The 21,015-nt window shown below is 41.7% G+C and overlaps 1 protein-coding gene across 1 annotated transcript in view; it reads left to right on the forward strand.

Annotated features, from left to right (window-relative positions):
* INTS14 (integrator complex subunit 14) overlaps window positions 1-21,015 on the forward strand; it is a 32,496-nt gene that overhangs the window by 6,203 nt on the left and 5,278 nt on the right. Inside the window, 7 exon segments of the mRNA XM_049778686.1 lie at window positions 7,048-7,203; window positions 8,864-8,982; window positions 9,423-9,565; window positions 13,995-14,087; window positions 17,782-17,926; window positions 19,639-19,701; window positions 19,703-19,770. Coding sequence (XP_049634643.1) covers window positions 7,048-7,203; window positions 8,864-8,982; window positions 9,423-9,565; window positions 13,995-14,087; window positions 17,782-17,926; window positions 19,639-19,701; window positions 19,703-19,770 — 787 coding nt within the window.

Raw genomic sequence — 21,015 nt, forward strand, 5'->3', positions numbered from 1 at the left:
TTCGACACAACATGAATTGTAATTTCCACAAAACACATTATACTCTATTGGTATTTTTGTAAGGAGGCTCTAAATCAAGACTAATATGCTTAAGAAAGCAGCAAAATTATGCCCTAAGGATAGCATATGCCTAGCAAATTGACTTACTGCAAACTAGTATTGTTTGTAAAAAACATGAAAAGCTCACAGTGGATTAAAATTCCCTGAAAGAATTCTGTTTTTCGTGTGTGTGTGTGTGTGTGTGTGTGTGTGTGTGTGTGTGTGTGTGTTCGGGTGGGGGTGGGAGACTTGAGTCACACTTGGCAGTACTCAGGGCTTATTCCTGACTCCACTTGAGAACTGGCAGGACTTAGAGGACCATATGGGGTGCCAGTAATGGAACCTGGGTCAGCCATATGCAAGGCAAATGCCTTACCAGCTGTATTATCACTTTGGCCCCACTGATAAAATTATAAACAGTTGTACTGTACAAATGTAGTCAGCATTTATTTAATCTCTATGTGGCATTTATTTAATAAACTTAGCCATCCTAATTAAATCATCTAAAATTTGAGAAATACGAATATAAAGGAATTTGTTGCTTGAGTCTACAATAGGTCCACATTACAGCAATCAGTAAAGATGATTGCAGGAAAAAAAGTGGGACATTTTATATAAACAGGTACTCTGAGAAGTAATAGCATTTACAGAAAATTACTAAAAGGAAGATCATTATAATCCACAGTCAACAAACTTCCTGCTTTTTAGACTTTGCAAGTATTTGTAGGAAATATTTAACTTAGCATAGTCTGAAAACAGTCTAGACAGTAAATGTATTTATTTAGACCCTAGCTTCTTAAACTTGAGCCTTGTAACTGAATGTGGGCATATTGAAAATTTTGGTAATAGTAAAAATTTTTTTAATGTGCAACAACCAAAATGTGTTCAAAGCTGATTTCATAATTGAATCCTAGACATTTATGGCATCATGTGCCTGAGTTGCATTTCTTTCCTTTTTTTGGTTGTTTTGGGCCACGAGTGGCAGTGCTCAGGGCTTACTCCTGGTTCTGTGCTCAAGGATCAAACCCAGGTCAGCCATGTGCAAGGCAAGTGTCCTATATTTGCTGTACTGTCTCCAACCCTTGAGTTACATTTCTTGTCCATGTTGCATTTCTCCGGTGAAAAGTGATCACAGATGAAAAAACGCAAGAAGCCCTATTTATGGCAATGTCTTTCCATTGCTAATTCATGGGTCCCTGGCAGTTTGTATGTGGGAAAAAAGGAAAGGCACTGATTTAGATGGTGTTAAAATAAAATTTTATTTGTAAAAACAGGCAGTGGGAGCCAGAGTTAAGGTGCTTGCCTGGCACACAGCACCGCATTATGGTTCCCCACCCCCAAAAAAAAGCAGATCTGGGCTGTCAGCCATTTTTGTTAGCCCCTGGTATAGACTCTTCTATTATAGGGTCCTCGGTAGTGTCATCATCATTACTGGTTTGTTTTCAGTTTGTTTTATTTTGGGGCCATGCTTGTCTTTGCTCAAGGCTTACTGTTCAGGAATCACTCCTGGGCAGTCTTGGGGGAATATGCTAGGGGAAACTAGGGATTAAATCCAGGTCTGCAAAATACAAAAAGAAACACCTCTCATACCTGCTGTATAATTGCTCCAGCCCCTGGTATTTATTTATTTTGTTTTGTTTTGTTTTGTGTTTGGGCCACGCCCGGCTGTGCTGGGGGGGGGGGTTACTCTTAACTGTCTGCTCAGAAATAGTTCCTGACAGGCACAGGGGACCATATGGGATGCCGGGATTCCAACCAACCACCCTTTGGTCCTGGGTCGTCTGCTTGCAAGGCAAACGCCGCTGTGCTATCCCTCTGGCCCCGGTATTTATTTATTTATTTATTTATTTATTTATTTATTTATTTATTTATTTTGGTTTTTGGGCCACACCCGGTGACGCTCAGGGGTTACTCCTGGCTATGCGCTCAGAAGTCGCTCCTGGCTTGGGGGACCATATGGGACGCCGGGGGATCGAACCGCGGTCCGTCTCCTAGGCTAGCGCAGGTAAGGCAGGCACCTTACCTCCAGCGCCACCGCCCGGCCCAGGTATTTATTTTTTAATTAAAAAGAAAACATTGGAGCCCGAGAGACAGTGTAGTGGGTTAAGGCACTTGCTTAACACAGCTGATCCAGGTTTTATTCCCAGCACCATATACGGTACCCCAAGTCCCACCGGGAATGATCCCTGAGCTTAAAGCTTGGAGTAAGCCCTCAGCTCTGCTGGTTGTGGCCCAAAAAAACAAAACAAGGGCCCGGAGAGATAGCACAGCAGTGTTTGCCTTGCAAGTAGCCGATCCAGGACCAAAGGTGGTTGGTTCGAATCCCGGTGTCCCATATGGTACCCCGTGCCTGCCAGGAGCTATTTCTGAGTAGACAGCCAGGAGTAACCCCTGAGCACCGCCGGTTGTGGCCCAAAAACCAAAATAAAACAAAACAAAACAGTCTATTTGTCAGAGGTCTATCAACTACCTCAGAAAAGTCATTGTTGCTTAATGCTTGATATACTTGAATAAAATCTTCATTGAATAAATTTAAATGTGGTGCTAGAAAGTTGACACAAAGCATTTGAGTGCAGGCTGAGTGAGGCTTGATCTCCAATACAATACCCAAAACTAAATACAACTGTGATTGCCTAGAGGGAAAAAGATAGACTTAGTGACACATTATGAGGGATAGCAAAACAGCTGGAATACATGCTGGAGGAATAGGTTAGAACCCCATGTGCTGCATGGTTCAATGCAACAGCCCTGCATTCCTAGTACCACTGACAAGTTAAAAAAAAAAAAGAAGAAGAAAGAGTGGGACCAGAGTGATGGTGCTAAGCAGTAAGGCATCTGCCTTGCATGCGCTAGCGGGGACAGACCGTGCTTCGATCCCTGGGCATCCCATATGGTCTCCCAAGCCAGGAGTAATTTCTGAGTGCATAGCCTGGAGTAACTCCTGAGCGTTACCGGGCGTGGCCGGGGAAAAAAAAAGAAAGAAAGAAAGAAAGAAAGAAAAAAAAAAAAAGAATCATTATGAAAAAATATTATTACTGTATAATCATACAAACTTAAATTATTGTTAAAAAAATAAAACAGGAGGGGCCAGAGTGTAGCACAACAGGTAAGACATTAGCCTTGCATATGGCCAACCCAGGTTTGAGCCATAGCATGTTCCCTGAGCCTGCCCGAAGTGATTTCTGAGAGCAGAACCAGGACTAATGCTGAGTGCCACTGGATATGTTCCAAAAAACAAAATAAATAAATAAAAGTAAAATGAGAGTCATAGTACAGCAGGTAGGATGCTTGATTTGCACACAGCCAACCCAGATTCAATCCCAGCAACCCATATATTTCTCTGAACCTGCTAAGTGTGATCCCTGAAAGCTAGGAGTAAGCCCTGAACATTGCTTAGTGTGACCCAAAAACAAAAATTTAAAAAGTAAAATAAAAAGGGCCGGAGAGATAGCACAGTGGTAAGGTGCTTGCTTTGCATGCAGGATGGTGGTTCGAATCCCGGCATCGCATTTGGTCCACTGAGCCTGCCGGGGGCGATTTCTGATGAGCGTAGAGCCAGAAGTGGTTCCTGAGCCCTGCTGGGTGTGACCCAAAATCAAAACAAACAAACAAAAAAGTAAAACAAAAAAAGAATCTAAAATTCTAACATAAATAAAAAATGACTCATGAGGGGCCGGAGCCGTGGCACAGTGGTAGGGTGTTTGCCTTGCATATGGTTGATCTAGGACAGACCGTCGTTAGATCCCCCCGGCATCCCATATAGTCCCCCAAGCCAGGAGTGATTTCTGAGTGCATAGCTAGGAATACCCCTAGCGTCACCGGGTGTGGCCCAAAACAAAAAACAAACAAACAAACAAAAAGAATCATGAAGGAATAGAGGAAGTGATGTTGGAATTGGTCTTTTCGCAGGAGCAATAGGTGACTGAATGCCATTATCAGGATCATAGAAGAGTTTACTAGAGAGGGTGGCTCTGGGGTTGAGGGAGATAGCTCTACCTCAATACAGGTCTTTCCAAAAGGTGACATCCCTCTTGGAAAGATTCTTGAACTTGGGGCCGGGCGGTGGCGCTAAAGGTAAGGTGCCTGCCTTGCCTGCGCTATCCTTGGACGGACCGCGGTTCGATCCCCCGGTGTCCCATATGGTCCCCCAAGCCAGGAGCAACTTCTGAGCACATAGCCAGGAGTAACCCCTGAACATTACCGGGTGTGGCCCAAAAATAAAAAATAAAAAAAAAAGATTCTTTTTTTTTTTTTTTTTTTAAGATTCTTGAACTTTAGAAATAAGAGCCAATTTTGGCACTTCATGAGGTTCAACTACCAAATGCTATCATTTTCCCCTCCCCCACCAAATACTAACTTAAATATTCGTGGTTAGCAAGTTTCTAGGCTAGGCAGAGTAGAGGAAAGTAATCCTCCCCATAATACTTGGAAAGCCTAATTTATTTCTGGATCACTTTGAAGTAATGAGAAAAACAGGTGATCAACATCTATCTGTGACTAACATCTATTGTTATATTTTGTTGACTTTTTTTTTTTTTTTAATTATACATTGCTTAAGTATCCATTTTAGGGGTTAGATATAGTTCAAGTGGGTTCAAATCCCCAGCAACATGTATGGTCCCAAGAACACCGCCAAAGGTCCTAAGCACAGAGTCAGGAAGAGGCCCTGAGCACTGCCATGTATGGGATCCCTCTACCCTTCCCTCAAAAAACAAAACAAAACAAAACAAAATAGTACAGAGCAACGGCCTGCTTTGCATGCCTCCAACCCAGGTTCTATGCCTGGCAGTGTATATGTTCTGAACCCGGCCAAGAGTAAGCTCTGAGTACCCCCAAAAAGAACCCTGTTAAAGGTTTTGTACATTTCTGTTTAAATGGCTTTTTTTGTTTGTTTGTTTGTTTTTGGTTTTTGGGCCACACCTGGCATTGCTCAGGGGTTACTCCTGGCTGTCTGCTCAGAAATAGCTCCTGGCAGGCACAGGGGACCATATGGGACACGGGATTTGAACCAACCACCTTTGGTCCTAGATCAGCTGCTTGCAAGGCAAACACAGCTGTGCTATCTCTCCGGGCCCTAAATGCTTTTTTTTTGTTTTTGTTTTGTTTTTGTTTTTGTTTTTGGGCCACACCCAGTGTTGCTCAGGGGTTACTCCTGGCTGTCTGCTCAGAAATAGCTCCTGGCAGGCACGGGGACCATACAGGATACTGGGATTCGAACCAACCACCTTTCGTCCTGAATCGGCTGCTTGCAAGGCAAATGCTGCTGTGCTATGTCTCCGGGCCCCCTAAATGCTTTTTTTTTAAGTACATTTTCTAAACAATGGTCATTTTAGTTGACCTGGGAAAGATAAGCAAGTGTGATTATTCAGAATTCTGTGCTGGTCCTTCCTAGGAACGCCTATAAAGTGGGTCCTGAGGCTGTGTCTGCTGCTAATGTCTTATTGCCAAACTAAAGTAGTTTATAACTTTTTTTTTTTGGCCTGGTCTGGATTATTTTTTTTTTAATTGTAAGAATTTATTCAAGAGACAAAATTGATTAACATATTGAGATAAACTGACATAACATAATATAGTAACATAATATAACATATAATTAATATAATATAATAATACATGTAAGTCAAAGAACATTTCTAAATAAAACACAATTTTTTTATCATAATGACTTACATATCTTTCACAGTAGTATTTTAGGTACATATTAACATTGAATCAGGGGAATATCCATCACCCCCAGTGTTGTCCTCCCTTCATCCCTGTTCCCAAGCATACATCCCTTTCTTCCTCCTTTATCCCCCAGAATGCTAGTTTAACTAAAAGCATATATGTTAACACTAATCTAAACCATTTTTTTTGCAGTTCCAGATATTTTTACTTAAAGGTTTAGAGTCAAAGGAGCACTGTATAAACAATGTTAGAGTGGCAATTATCGTTTGCATGGGCCCACCAAAGTATGGGGGTCATGGAAAGGAAAAACCTTAGGCCTAAGTACAAGGAGACCTTACCCCTGAAGTTTCCTGGCATAGAACCATTTCTAGGCTCCAGGCAAACTAGTTTGTCCAATCCTGGTCATTGTCTGTAGTGCCCATACAGTTATATTTTTCACAGTCTTTGTTGTTGGTATCCTGTCTCTGTATTGAAGGTCCTGGAATCTATCTGTATATCCTACCTTTGAAGTCAGGATGGTGCAGAGCAGCGTCTAATTTCAACTCAGAATTAAAGGGCAATGCAGAAAGCCCTGTCCAGTACACAGATCGTTGTTGTTGTTGTTTAAATCTTCTCAGTGTTTAACTAATTTTAATAAACAGATAATTAGCTATGAATGGTTTGTAAATGCCCCTAATATTAGCTGTTTTTGTTTTTTAGTTTAAATTAGATATAATATATGCACCAAATTTTGACAGAGGTATACACCTATGTAACCACTATTATAATTAAGATGCAGAGCATCTCTTGTTTTTGTTTTGGTTTGGATTTGTGTGTGTGTGTGTGTGTGTGTGTGTGGTTTTATTTGTTTGGCCATACCTAGCAGCACTCGCATTACTCCTGGCAGACTAGAGGACCATATGGGATGCCAGGGACTGAACCTGGGTCACAAGCATGTAAGGCAAATAAATACCCTACCCAGTGTACTATCGCTCTGGCCCCAAGATACAGAAGCTTCCTATCATCCCAATTAATCTTGCTCATGTTTCTATATAGTCAGTATCCTAGGTACCACAAATCATGTTAATTTTAACTTTGTTCCGCATGTTTTACAACTTCATAAAAGGGATGTTTCTTCGTTTAATTTAAAGATATGTACACCTTGCTTTATTTTGTGTTGTCTTTCACTTGATTAGATCATTTTTGAGAATTATTCACTTGGTGGTTTATATTCCTGCAGAGGTAGGATTTCCCATGTAAATGTTATTATGGAGAAATGAAAACAGTACTAAGTGAGGCTGATTTAAATAAATATATACTTGGCAATCCATTTACAGATCTCTTCTCACTTTTTACCAACAGGTTGTTCTGGTCACAGATGGCTGCCTTGGCATTGGGAGAGGATCATTGCGGCATTCTCTAGCGACTCACAGTCAGAGAAGTGAGAATAACAGATTTCCGCTTCCTTTTCCTTTTCCATCTAAGCTATACATCATGTGCATGGCAAATTTGGAAGAGGTAGTGCTTTCTACTATTTTTCAGTTAGATATATTTTGGAATTTTGACCAGTTTTTTCAGTATTTCATTAATAACTCCATTTTACAGCTATCACACTGAACTCCATTGATTTCAACCACTGATTACCACGAACTATATTTGAAAAATTGGGTCTCAGGTTCTTTAAAGGTTTAGTATACTGCCCCTAAAGACTTAATTGGAGTTGTTACCAGCCTGCTTCCCACAAGACCTTCAAATGACAATGAGTTATAATTCCTTTGAGGGGAGGTTAGGAAAGGGAACTCTCCTGAGAAATACTGGTAGAAGTGTACTTTGATTCGATAATTCAACATAACTGTTGACTTTGCTTTCTGACTTTCTCATCTATTTGGAAAGATCTTTTAAATTTCTCTGCATTTTGGTTTTTCTTTTGTACAATGTTGATATGGTAATTCTTATCAAAAAAGTTGAATTGCTTTTGGGAAAAGATGCTGTTTAAATATAAACTGGTCATCTGAGAATCTTTGCAAAACTACTTCTGAATGAAATAGTTTGACTGGTCTCTATTTACATAACAGTTTTTTATTAAATCTGAATCAGATTATTAGTTTTGTTTATTTGCTTGTTTGGTTGGTTTGTTTTTGGGTCACACTTGGCAATGCTCAGGGGTTACTCCTGGCTCTGCACTCAGAAATTGCTCCTCGCAGGCATGGGGGACCATTTGGGATGCCGGGATTTGAACCACCGTTTGTCCTGGATCGGCTGTGTGCAAGGCAAATGGCCTACTGCTATGCTATCTCTCTGGCCCCATAATTATTAGTTTATTTTTTTTCACATTAAAAAAATTTCTTCTGGGGCCGGGCGGTGGCGCTGGAGGTAAGGTGCCTGCCTTACCTGCGCTAGCCTAGGAGACGGACCGCGGTTCGATCCCCCGGCGTCCCATATGGTCCCCCAAGCCAGGAGCGACTTCTGAGCGCATAGCCAGGAGTAACCCCTGAGCGTTACCAGGTGTGGCCCAAAAACAAAAAAAAAAAAAAAAAAAAAATTTCTTCTGGGCCCAGAGAGATAGCACAGCGGCGTTTGCCTTGCAAGCAGCCGATCCAGGACCAAAGGTGGCTGGTTCAAATCCCGGTGTCCCATATGGACACCCAGGAGCTATTTCTGAGCAGACAGCCAGGAGTAACCCCTGAGCAAAGCCGGGTGTGGCCCAAAAACAAACAAACAAACAAACAAAAAAATGGTATTTGCCTTGCATGCAACCAACACAAGACAGACCCTAGTTCGAATCCCACCATCCCATATGGTCCCCTGAGTCTGCCAGGAGTGACTTCTGAGTGCAGAGCCAACAGTAACTCCTGAGCACTGCTAGGTGTGACCCAAAAACCAAAAAGAAGGAAAAAAAGAAAATTTTCTCTTGGAGCAGAGAGTCCTGCAGGTAAGGCACTGCCTTTATATGACTAACCTGGGTTCAGTCCCTGGTATCCCACATGGTCCCCTGAGCACCACCAGGAGTAATTCCTGAAAGCAGAACCAGGCGTAATCTTTGAGCTGGGTGTGGCCCAAAATTCAAAAAATTTTTTCTTTTAATTTTTGGTCCATATCATTGCGAAGGGTGTGGTACATCTACTAATAAACTGCCTTTTTTGCCGTTTTAAACTGGTCTTCCATTTTGCTTTTGCAGCTTCAGAGCACTGATTCCTTGGACTGCCTTGAACGACTCATAGATTTAAACAATGGCGAAGGGCAGATTTTTACTATTGATGGCCCCTTGTGCTTGAAAAATGTTCAGTCTATGTTTGGGTAAGTATATCCTTAATTAATCTTCCTTACCTAATTTGTATTCTAATTTGATATCAGTAATATCATTTTATTGTTTCTAATTGTGTCATTTCACCTTCCCCAGTTATACATTTTCTGTTATAATAATTTAATTGTTTGTGATTTTTTTTTAAAGTTCATTCCCTATTAAAATAAACATGACTAAATCTTTAATGTCTGTTGGATATTGACTTCCTTGCTTTGACTCAGCAATTTCAAAGATTAACTTGCTTTGGGGTGTTTCAGAATTGAAATTTCCTCACCAGAAATGTCAGATTTGTTCTATTTCACAGCTGATTAGATCTTAGTTTGGGCATCAACCTAAAGGGAAAACAAATTTTGCATCTTGAAAAAAATTATTTTGTATGTATTTTATTTTATATTTTATATCCTTCCTATAACAATTCATCATCATGTTCTAGAAAACTAATAGACCTGGCTTATACGCCTTTTCATGCCATGCTCAAGTGTGGCCACCTCACTGCTGATGTGCAAGTCTTTCCCAGACCAGAACCTTTTGTTGTTGATGAAGAGATTGACCCTATCCCGAAAGTCATTAACACAGGTAACTTTCAAAAACTTCTTGCTTCCTTTTTTAATTTTACAATACGAATTTACAATACTATTAATAGTAGGGGTCTATGCAGTGTTCCAACCCCACACCTTCCACAAACCTATCCCCTTAGAAAAACTCTTCTGTTGAATTTCCCTGACTTTCTTTTACTTTTATTTTTCTATCCAGGAATGTAGAAAGAATTATATATATATTTGGTTTTTGGGCTACACCCGGCGGTGCTCAGGGGTTACTCCTGGCTGTCTGCTCAGAAATAGCTCCTGGCAGGCACGGGGGACCATATGGGACACCGGGATTCGAACCAACCACCTTTGGTCCTGGATCAGCTGCTTGCAAGGCAAACACTGCTGTGCTATCTCTCTAGGCCCAAATTCTTAACTCTAAGATGAAGCAATTTGTTTGTTTGTTTGTTTGTTTGCTTTTGGGTCACTCCCGGAGGTGCTCAGGGGTTACTCCTGGCTGTCTGCTCAGAAATAGCTCCTGGCAGGCACGGGGGACCATATGGGACACCGGGATTCGAACCAACCACCTTTGGTCTGGATCGGCTGCTTGCAAGGCAAACGCTGCTGTGCTATCTCTCCAGGCCCAGATGAAGCAATTTTAATGGACTCCCAGTGAAGTCACAACTAGTCTTCCAGTTTAGATAATTATTGCCACAAATTACTAGAAGATAAAAATCAAGGCATTGAAATTCTTGAAACTTTTATAGAGATATTAAGATTAATTAAACACTATAATTGGGTATATCTTGCTTCTGTAGTTAATTTTTATTCCTACCAATCTTTTCAAATTCTTCCTTGTTAGGTGAGTGGAATCTACTAAATGATTCCTAAACTCTCAACTCCAATAAAGCTGTTGCTTGTGTTACTAAAAGAAAGCAGTGTACCACCACTTTTACCTGGTTAATTTAGCTGGTATAATGCTTAGTAAAATAAGATCAGCAAAAGTTAAAAGGAGGAGGGGCCAGAGGTAGAGCATTTGCCTTGCTCACAGCTGACCCAGGAGGGAAACAGGTTCAATCTCAGCATCCCATGTGGTCCCTGAGCCAGGAGCCATTTAGAAGTGCAGAGTGGGGTGTAACTCCTGAGCACTGCTGGGCATGGCCTAAAAACAATAAAGCAAAACAAAACAAAACAAAAAAAGGTGAAAAAGAGGGGCCAGAGTGGTAGCATAGCAGGGGTAGGGCATTTGCCTTGGACTTTGGCTGACCCTGGACGGATCCAGGTTTGATCCCCAGCATTCCATATGGTCCCCAGACCTGTGCAGGAGCGAATCTTGTTTTGTTTTGGTTGGGGTCACACCCAGCAGCACTCGGGTTATTCCTGGCTCTACACTCAGAAATCGCTCCTGGCAGTCTCGGGGGACCATATGGGATGCTGGGATTCGAACCATCATCCTTCTGCATGCAAGGCAAACACCTTACCTCCATGCTATCTCTCTGGCCCCCCAGGAGCGATTTCTGAGTGCAAAGCCAGGAGTAACCCCTGAGCACCGCCAGGGGTGGCCCAACTCCCCCCCCCCCCTAAATAAAAGTGAAAAAGAGTGGGACTGGGGAGGTAACTCAATGGTTAGGAGCCATATTTTGCATGTTCCAAAACCTGAATTCAAACTCTAACACACATGGACCTCTGAGCACACCAGCTAGTGTCCTGGAGGTCCCTAAGCACCATCAGGGTGGCCAGAGTGGTTTCCAGCAGCATCCTTAGACCCAGCATTGACCCTCCAGCCTACGTGGTTGGATATATTACCACATGTGGCCCCTGAGCATTACTTGGGACCCCCCCCCCACACACACACACACACATAAAGTAATAAAGTAGAACTTGAGCGAGCATACAGATATTAGAGCTTTCTTTGCATGCAACCAACCCAGATTTGACCTCTGGCACCCCATATAGTACCCCAAGCCTTCTAGGAGTCAGACCTGAATTGCAGAGCTAAGTGTCAGCCCTGAGCACGGCTAGAAATTACAAAAAAAAGAAGTCCTACTTTTGGGGCCAGAGCAATTAGACAGCGATAGGGTACTTGCTTTGCACACACCAAACCTGGATATCCCATTTGGTCTCCCAAGTGCCATCAGGAGTAATTCCTGAGTGCATCACTCTCCACCAAAACAAAATAAAACTTCTAAAATGAAAAAGTTTTAATTTTTATGATATCCTTATTTAAGCACCTTGATTACAAGCATGATTATACTTGGGTTTCAGTCATAAAAAGAAAACCCCCTTCACCAGTGCAACATTCCCATCTCCCTCCTCCCCCACCCCACCTATATTCAAGATAGGCATTCTACTTCTCTCACTCACTGACATTGTCACCATAGTTGTCAGTGTAGTTATTTCTCTAACCGAACTCACCACTCTTAGTGGTGAGCTTCATACCGTAAATCTAATTCTTTTTAATTTAAAGAATATAATTTTTGTTCTGTTTTGGGCCTACTCCTGGCCTGACTATTCTATGTTCAGATCCAGCAGTGTAGTGCTGGGAACCACTAAGTCTACAACCTGTGGTCAGGGAGGGAGAGTGCTGAAAATTGAACTCAGAGTCCAGCACATGTAAATCTTAGGCTCCAACCCTTTGTGCTCTCTCCCATTTCCAGTGTTTATATGGTATAGGGGCACAGCATAACACACCAACTACCACCATAGTGCCAATATCTTTCCACAAGTATCCACAGACCTTTCCTTGTCTTATCTAACTCCTCATGACAGCAAATCCTTAGAGAAGCTGGACTGTACCAGAGGTACCAGAGGTACGATGCACTCACCAAGTTCTTGAAAATAGGAATGTGTATGTATCCAGAAGAAAGATTTAAAAATAATAAAATACTAACTGAAGTTTCCTTTAGTGATGATGTGTGACTGATTATATTTTACCTCATAATTTTTTTGTGTCAGGCTCTAGATTCTATTTATATAATCAAAAAGAGAAAATAAACTTGATTGTTGGTTTTTTTGTTTGTTCGTTTTTCATTTTCGGCTACACCCAGCAATGCTCAGGAGGCTTTGCACCCATGAATTACTCCTGGTGCTACTCAGGGACCGTATGTGGTGCCAGGAATCAAATCTTAAGTTGGACATGTGCAAGGCAAATGTCCTACCTACCACATCACTCTGGCCCAGAAAAACATTTTTTTAAGAAGTACTTTGGTTCAGACTTGGGAGATAGCACAAAGGACTGGAGCACATTCCTTATTCCTATTTCTGAGCAGACAGCCAGGAGTAACCCCTGAGCAATGCTGGGTGTGGCCCAAAAACCAAAAAAAAAAAAAAAAAAAGGGCCCGGAGAGATAGCACAGCGGTGTTTGCCTTGCAAGCAGCCGATACAGGACCAAAGGTGGTTGGTTCGAATCCCGGTGTCCCATATGGTCCCCCGTGCCTGCCAGGAGCTATTTCTGAGCAGACAGCCAGGAGTAACCCCTGAGCACTGCCGGGTGTGACCCAAAAACTAAAAAAAAAAAAAAAAAAAAAATAGCTCCTGGCAGGCACAGGGACCATATGGGACACCGGGATTCGAACCAACCACCTTAGGTCCTGGATCTTCTGCTTGCAAGGCAAACACCGCTGTGCTATCTCTCCGGCCCCAAAGTTTTCATTTGTTTGGTTTTTTGCTTTTTTGGGGGAGAGTCACAGCTGGCAGCGCTCAGGGGTTCCTCCTGGCTCTACGCTTAGAAATAGCTCCTGGCAGGCTCGGGGAACCATATGGAATGCTGGGATTTGAACCACCGTCCTTCTGCATGCAAGGCAAACGCCTTATCTCCATGCTATCTCTCCAGCCCATCCCAAGTATTCATTTTTATAAATAAATATTCTCTGCAAATATTTTGGTCTTTAATATGCCTTCTATAAATTGTGGAAATTACTCTCACATCTAGATTGCTACTACCTTACCTTTGTAGAGAATGTATTCCTCACAAAAAAGTTAGTAACTCATTAACTTTCCCTCCAAGGATGGCTGCTTGAGACTTCTGTGAAAATGTGTGGCTACAGCGCCCCCCCTAGTAATGGAATGTCCTTGACTGACAGACCCAGCATCATCAAGCCTAGCTTGTCATATAAAAAATAACAGTCCCTTATAAGGGGACCCAGAGAGATAATACATAGAAAGGTCACTCGCGTTGAATGCAGCTGGCCCAGGTTTGATCCCCACACTACTTAATGATCCCCCAAGCCCATCAGGAGTGATCCCTGAACACAGTAATGTGACCCACCCAAAAATAACCCTGAAGACATTATTTCTAGAGATACTTACGTGTAAATATTGGGTTGTTTAGAGATACTTACTAATCTTCCTAGTCATCATATTTTAATTCTTCACGTCGAGTTTTTTTGCATAAGCATTTAAACATGTTTGTAAAGTTTCGTACATAGAAGAATAATGGCTAATTTCTCAAAGCATAACTTCTGTTTATACCTTTCAGACTTGGAAATAGTGGGATTTATTGATATTGCTGATATTTCAAGTCCCCCAGTTCTGTCCAGACATCTGGTCCTACCTATAGCACTTAACAAAGGTAAGTTCTGCCTATTCAGTATGAATAAACATATGTTTACTGTTATCTAAAGTTATTCCTAATTATTAAATACTTGTATAGTTCTTTTTTCAGTTAGATGGCATTTTGTTTTGTTTAGGGACACCACTAGTTGGTGCTCAGGCTTATTTCCGGTTCAGTGCTCTGGGTTATTCTCAATAGAGCCTGAAAGACTAAGATACCAGGATCAAACCGGGGCCTCCTTCATTCATAGATTCCCCACTAAGCTATCTCTCTGGCCTCCTGGATGTATGGTTTCTATGCTAGAAAACTATTCAACTTTACCCAGTAGAAAGCATTTTGACATTGTTTTTTTGTTTTGGTTTTGTTTTGAATTTTGGGTCATACCCGGCAGCTCTCAGAGATTACTCCTGGCTCTGCACTCATAAATTACTCCTGATAAATTACTCAGGGGACCATATGTTATACCAGGGATCGAACCCAGCCTCATGCAAGGCAAACACCCTTTCTGCTATGCTATCAATCTGGCCCATTATTGTTACTTTTATTTAAGTACAGTCTTGTTTTCTTCTCTCTTTTCATCATCATTGTTGTGATGACTGGGCAGGAGGTCACACACATTTGGTTGGAGTAACTGCATTCTTAGCTGTAGTATGCCAGAGATCTTATACTTTATTGTGGCTCTGAGGATCACAAAAGCAGTTTTGCTGCTAATTGTACGCAGCATGTATACTGTAGTGGAAATGGAAATCAGCATCATGCCTGCAAGGCAGGCCCTAGAAGTTTTCTTTAGACATGAGAATACTTAATCCCTCAGCCACAGTTCTGTGAAAGGTGCTAAGAAAATCAGAGTTGTTTTCAGAAAGTTTCCTGTGAAAAGTCAGAAAATTTTTCCAGAGGAAAAGGATTGTATTTGTTCTTTTTTTTTTTTTTTTTTTTTTTTTTTTTTTTTTTTTGGTTTTTTTGGCCACACCCGGCTGATACTCAGGAGTTAATCCTGGCTGTCTGCTCAGAAATAGCTCCTGGCAGGCACGAGGGACCATATGGGACACCGGGATTCGAACCAACTACCTTTGGTCCTGGATCGGCTGCTTGCAAGGCAAACGCCGCTGTGCTATCTCTCCGGGCCTGTATTTGTTCTTTGTCCTAGTAGTGGTTAGCCTGTAGTAACTACTCAGAAATTCCTACTTAATGGATAGATGAATGAGGTCTCACTACTGTAATATACTCCTGGGAATTAGAAAGTTATGACCCACAATTTTAGCCTTTCTGGAGAATACCCATCTCTAGATCTTTGGACATTATTCTAAATTTGCCATTTACTTTTTTGTTCGTCTTTGATGCTATTCCTGGCTCAGTGCTCAGTGGTCACTGCTGGTGATACACAGGGCATCATATGCAGTGTCGGAGACCAAACTGAAAATGGAACCAGGATCGAATGTGTGCAAGGCAAGCAGCTTAACTCTGAATTATTTCTCTGCCCTCCATCTGATTTTTACTTACCAGCTTCTCCACAAAGTGACTTAATTTCCACTTCCTGAGTTATCTCTGAGATGTAGCTGCCCATTTATGTTAAATGTTTCTTAAATCCCAGTCATACTTGCACAGGAACTTGGTATATTTCCATAGAACTATAGTTCTAGTTATTATACTGTATAGATCTTGTTTTTTCATATGTTAGCAACCAACCAGGTTTTCATTATTTCTGCCATGATGGAGGAATTCTATTTATACTCATGTAAATTGCCTACAAAGAAAATGGACATGGGATGAAGCAAATGCTTTGCCTCTGGGAGGTATGGGTTCACTCTTGAGCACCACATATTCCTTCAAGTACCATCAGAAGTAACTTCTGTTACACCTGAACAACCCTTGGATGCCACTGGGTGTGGGTCAAAAAAAAGAAGAAATGTAAGAAGAGGCTAAATGGGGCAGATTAGAAAGTCTGACTAAAACCAAAAAAAAGAGAGAAAAGAAAAAGAAAATCTGAATAAAATTGAGCAGCTAGGCAACTCTGAAAGGAAGCTAGTTTGTTGGAAGAGTAGATGAGCGACCCTAGACCTGGAGAGATGAGTCCATTCATTTCTGGAGTAATTGCTTTTCACGTTTGGGATCCCCCATCCATGTGCTGCCTAAGACTGTTCGTTGAAGACACTCTTGACTCCTCAGAGTTCCTTCTTTTTGTTTTTTCCGGGCCACACCCATTTGATGCTCAGGGGTTACTCCTGGGTAAGCGCTCAGAAATTGCCCCAGGCTTGGGGGGAGCATATGGGACACCAGGGGATCGAAAGCAAGCACCACCTCGCTGGCCCCAAGAGATCTACTTTGATGGTGCCTAGAACCCTTAGAGAGCAACCCAGTAGAAAGTGGAACACTTGGGGCCAGAGAGATAGCACAGTGGTGTTTGCCTTGCAAGCAGCAGATCCAGGCCCTAAGGTGATTGGTTTAAATCCCGGCTTCCCATATGGTCCCCCTTGCCTGCCAGGAGCTATTTCTGAGCAGATAGCCAGGAGTAACCCCTGAGCACTGCCAGGTGTGGCCCAAAAATCAAAACAAACAAACAAACAAAAAAAAACTGGAACACTTGGGACCAAAGAGATAGTACGGTGGATTGTCTTACATACAGCAGACCTGGATTCCATTTCTTGCACCACATATGGTTCCCTCCAGGAGTAAATCCTGAGTGCAGAGTTAGGAGTAAACCCTGAGCACTATTAGGTGTGACCCAAACTCTAGCCCCATCTTACCCCCACCCCAAAAAAAAAAAAAAAAACTGGAAGACTCACATTTTTTGTGGTGGCTATATTGAATTATAATTTATGTACCCTATACTTCACCTCCTTAGAGTAAAGTTTAGTGGGGTTTAGTATATTTACAGAGTTATAAATATACCGTATTTTCCGGCGTATAAGATGACCCCCTAATTTTACAGTTAAAACATAGGTTTAGGCCTATATTCACTGTCTAAGACAGAACGTTCCTGTGCTGCAACTGTGTGTACCACAGTGAGCCTATCACAACAAGCAAAGGTTCAAAGGTTCTACTGTCATAGACTTCCTCTCTGACTCTGGCCACTCTGAGCAGGCTTTTTACAGTGCAGATTTGGGTCCAGAACATTGTCTAATTTGCATGCATCAAAAGCCTGCTTGGATTGGCTGAGTGAGAGAGGCTGTCTGAGCAGCCTGGCAGTGATTGGTGCAGGATCGAGTTGGGAAATTCATTTTGTGGCAATATTCAGACAATTTTCGTTTAGTGGCATATTGAAACATTTTTCAGGATATATATAAGACGACCCCGATTTTCGGTTGACTTTTTTTTTTGTTTCAAGAGTTGTCTTATACACCGGAAAATACAGTACTTATTATTGCTACAATGATTTTAGAAACCAGAGTTGTACAATTTTCACCATCCCAAAAAGAAACCCTTTGACTACCAACCAGCCAGCCACCTCCATCTCCCTCTGCCTGAGATGACTATGAATATTCCTTTTGTCTCTATAGATTTGCCTGTTCTAGATATTTCATATAAATAAAGTCTGTATATTCTGAAAACAGATTTTTATTTGAAACTCAAAAAACTAGAATTTGAGTTTTTCATAATTTATATATTCCTATGAAATACATAGTTTCCTTCCAAAGCAGGAAACAGCAAAGAATATAATTAGGACTCAGTATTTTTTGGTAATTAATCTCAATCTGACCTTTTCTTTTCACAGAAGGTGATGAGGTGGGTACTGGCATAACTGATGACACCGAAGATGAAAATTCAGCCAATCAGATTGCAGGCAAAATACCCAACTTTTGTGTCCTGCTTCATGGCAGCCTAAAAGTTGAAGGAATGGTGGCAATTGTCCAATTAGGGTAGGAAATTTTGTTTACATTTGGTCAATGTGAAAAGGGAATCCATTACAAAGCGAACTATTTCCTGTATTTTTCTGAAATGGAAAGATCTTTGATCCCAAATTATATAAAAGTGGGTGAATATGCATGCTGTGGGCCTGGGTTTGATCTCCCACCACCTGTGTCTCCTGCACTGTCAGGAGTGACCCCTGAGTGTAAAGACCTGAATGGAAGCCCTGAACACTGCTGGGCGTGACCCAAAATTTTTTTAAAAAGAAAAAAAATATACTAGTCATCTTCTTTTTCCCCCTTCCCATCTTTCACCAACTCCTAAACTACTCCTTAAATCATCTCTTAAATATGAATAGAGAGTGAGCCCTTAATTGTATTGATTGCTTTTACGGTGTGGCCTTTATTACTTTCCCTCTTTTCTGTCTGAGATGCAGGGCAATGAGTAAACTTTTTCCTTTTCTTGGGATCCTCAGTATGAGAGCAATGCCACCAGCTTGCTATAGGAATTTCTGTAGTGTTCACTGACTCCTCATCTTCAGAATGAAGCAGCATCCTAAATGAAAATAATGTGTTGATGCCATTAGACAGTTTAGAGACTGTCTGTTTTTATATCTGTCAGCTCACCGAATCCCTTGAAACTGTACAGGAGAATCCTGCAGTCTGTAGATGAGGACACTGAGACTTGGAAAGGTCCTAGAACTTCCTCAAGGCCTTACTCACTGACAGAGCTGGGGGTTTTCCTTATGCCTTCCTGCTCCATAGCCCAAGCTTATTCCCATTCTACTCTAGACCTTCCCTTCATCTAAAGAGAAAGTCCTTCCAACTTTCACATACTTCATGTCTCAAAATTTGCAAAAATCTCTTTTGCCCTTTCAAATATCCACTGTTAGAATGGAAACTGACTCTCCTAACCTCAGCAGAATATACCCTATCATCTCTGGCTTCAGATGGGGTGATAGAAGATTAAGAGGTTAGGTGTCATCCACCAAAGAAATCTGGCTCCATTTCTGCTTGAGTTGTAATTATTTGGGTCAAAAAGAAGAATGCCTCCCTTTTTGTTGTTTTATTTTTTTCCAGTGGTGAGGTATCTATCTAAGGCCACACACATACAAAGCAGATGATCCACCACATCTCTGGCTCAGATTTCAGGTGTTTTTGTTTGTGGGGGCCATACACCAGCTACTTCTGACTCCCAAACTCAGGGATTACTCCTGGTAAGCTTGAGACCATATAAGGTCCCAGGGACTGAACCTAGATCAGCTGTGTACAAGGCAAGTGTGCTACTTACTGTACTATCTGGCCCTCAGATTTCATTTTTTAGGAGGGATTATCTTGCCAGATTCCTTGGTAGCCAAGCTCCTTGTACCCTTTGCTAGGAGCTTTTCTGTCTTGGTACTGCTGTGAATTACTCATGTGATAGTGGAAAAGTCTCACAAATAATCAAGCCTTATTTGTCCTTACAACTCCTACAATTATTGCTGACCCTATATGACTTTTTTTAACCTCAATTACAGGATTGCATTTGAGCTGCATAATTTTATCTAAATAATTATTCCTGAGAATGACAATAACATTTTCATGCTTGATGCATTTTCAGTTTTAGGGCTTAACTTTAATAAAATAATGACCTCATTTCAAAGTAAAATCCTCTGCATCTAAAATGAAAACTACAAGTTTGTTGGCTCTGTATTTTTCTGATCTTCCATCTTCTCTCCATATAGTCCTGAATGGCATGGAATGCTCTACTCCCAAGCTGACAGCAAGAAGAAATCGAACCTCATGATGTCTCTTTGAGCCCAGCCCAGAACCTCTCCCATGGCTAGGAAAAATGGCACAGTTGGGTCCTATTTCAGGTATGACCTATGTGAGATTATATTTATTTTTGTGTTGTCTCTGCTGTTCTACATGGCTCTGACCAAGCAGGCAGAGATCTACTTGACTTGCCTTATGGCTATGTTTTGGTCTCTAATGCCAGACATGTATGTGGAGAACCTGAGAGAATTTAATAGCTGAATTCTTTATAGCCCAGGTGAAAGTAACATTTAGGTTGCTTTAGTCCGTAGAAATTCTCTCACTGTATACTCATTAAACATTTTCTTCCTGAGCACACTATTTGCAAGCAAGAAACCCAGTCAGTCCAAGATGATTTAATCCAATTTCCTTTTCAAACTAAATTGAACCAGGGTTCGTCCTGGGTTGGCTGCATGCAAGGCAAAAGCAGTACCGCTGTGCTATCACTCCGACCCCTTGGCAATATAATTTTAAACTATCATTTAAAAAGAGGAAATTTCCAGGGCCGGAGCGGTGGCACAAGCGGTAAGGCGTCTCTGCCTTGCCCGCGCTAGCCTAGGACGGACCTCGGTTCAATCCCTGGCATTCCATATGGTCCCCCAAGCCAGGAGCAATTTCTGAGCACATAGCCAGGAGTAACCCCTGAGCGTCACCAGGTGTGGCCCAAAAAAACAAAAAAAAAGAGGAAATTCCCATCACTACAGAAAGTCATTTGAGAATATATGATGGAATATATTCCAGAACTGCAATCTATGTAATATATCTATATGTAAATACATATGTATGTATATTTTAAAATTAAACATCATATGTTCTCTGATCTTACTGTTTTAGCATGTAAATAAGGGCTGGAGTGATAATATTGCAGGTAGGGCATTTTCCTTGCACACTGCCAACTTAGGTTTGATCCCCATCATCCCATGCGGTCCCCTGAACAAACCCAGGAGTAATTCATGAGTGCAGAGTCAAGAGTAACCCCTGAGCACTGACAGGCATGGCATAATAAACAAACAAATTGGCTTCTTTCTTTTTAAACATTAGGCAGGGTTGAAGAGCATATACAGGAGTTAAGGTGGTTGCCTTTTTTTTTTTTTTTTTTTTTTTTTGGTTTTTGGGCCACACCCGGCGTTGCTCAGGGGTTACTCCTGGCTGTCTGCTCAGAAATAGCTCCTGGCAGGCACGGGGACACCGAGATTCGAACCAACCACCTTTGGTCCTGATCAGCTGCTTGCAAGGCAAACACCGCTGTGCTCTCTCTCCGGGCCCAAGGTGCTTGCCTTTTTGCACATGGCTGACCACACGTCAGG

This window comes from Suncus etruscus, chromosome 1, assembly GCF_024139225.1.
Source record: "Suncus etruscus isolate mSunEtr1 chromosome 1, mSunEtr1.pri.cur, whole genome shotgun sequence".
NCBI classification, from domain to species: domain Eukaryota; kingdom Metazoa; phylum Chordata; class Mammalia; order Eulipotyphla; family Soricidae; genus Suncus; species Suncus etruscus.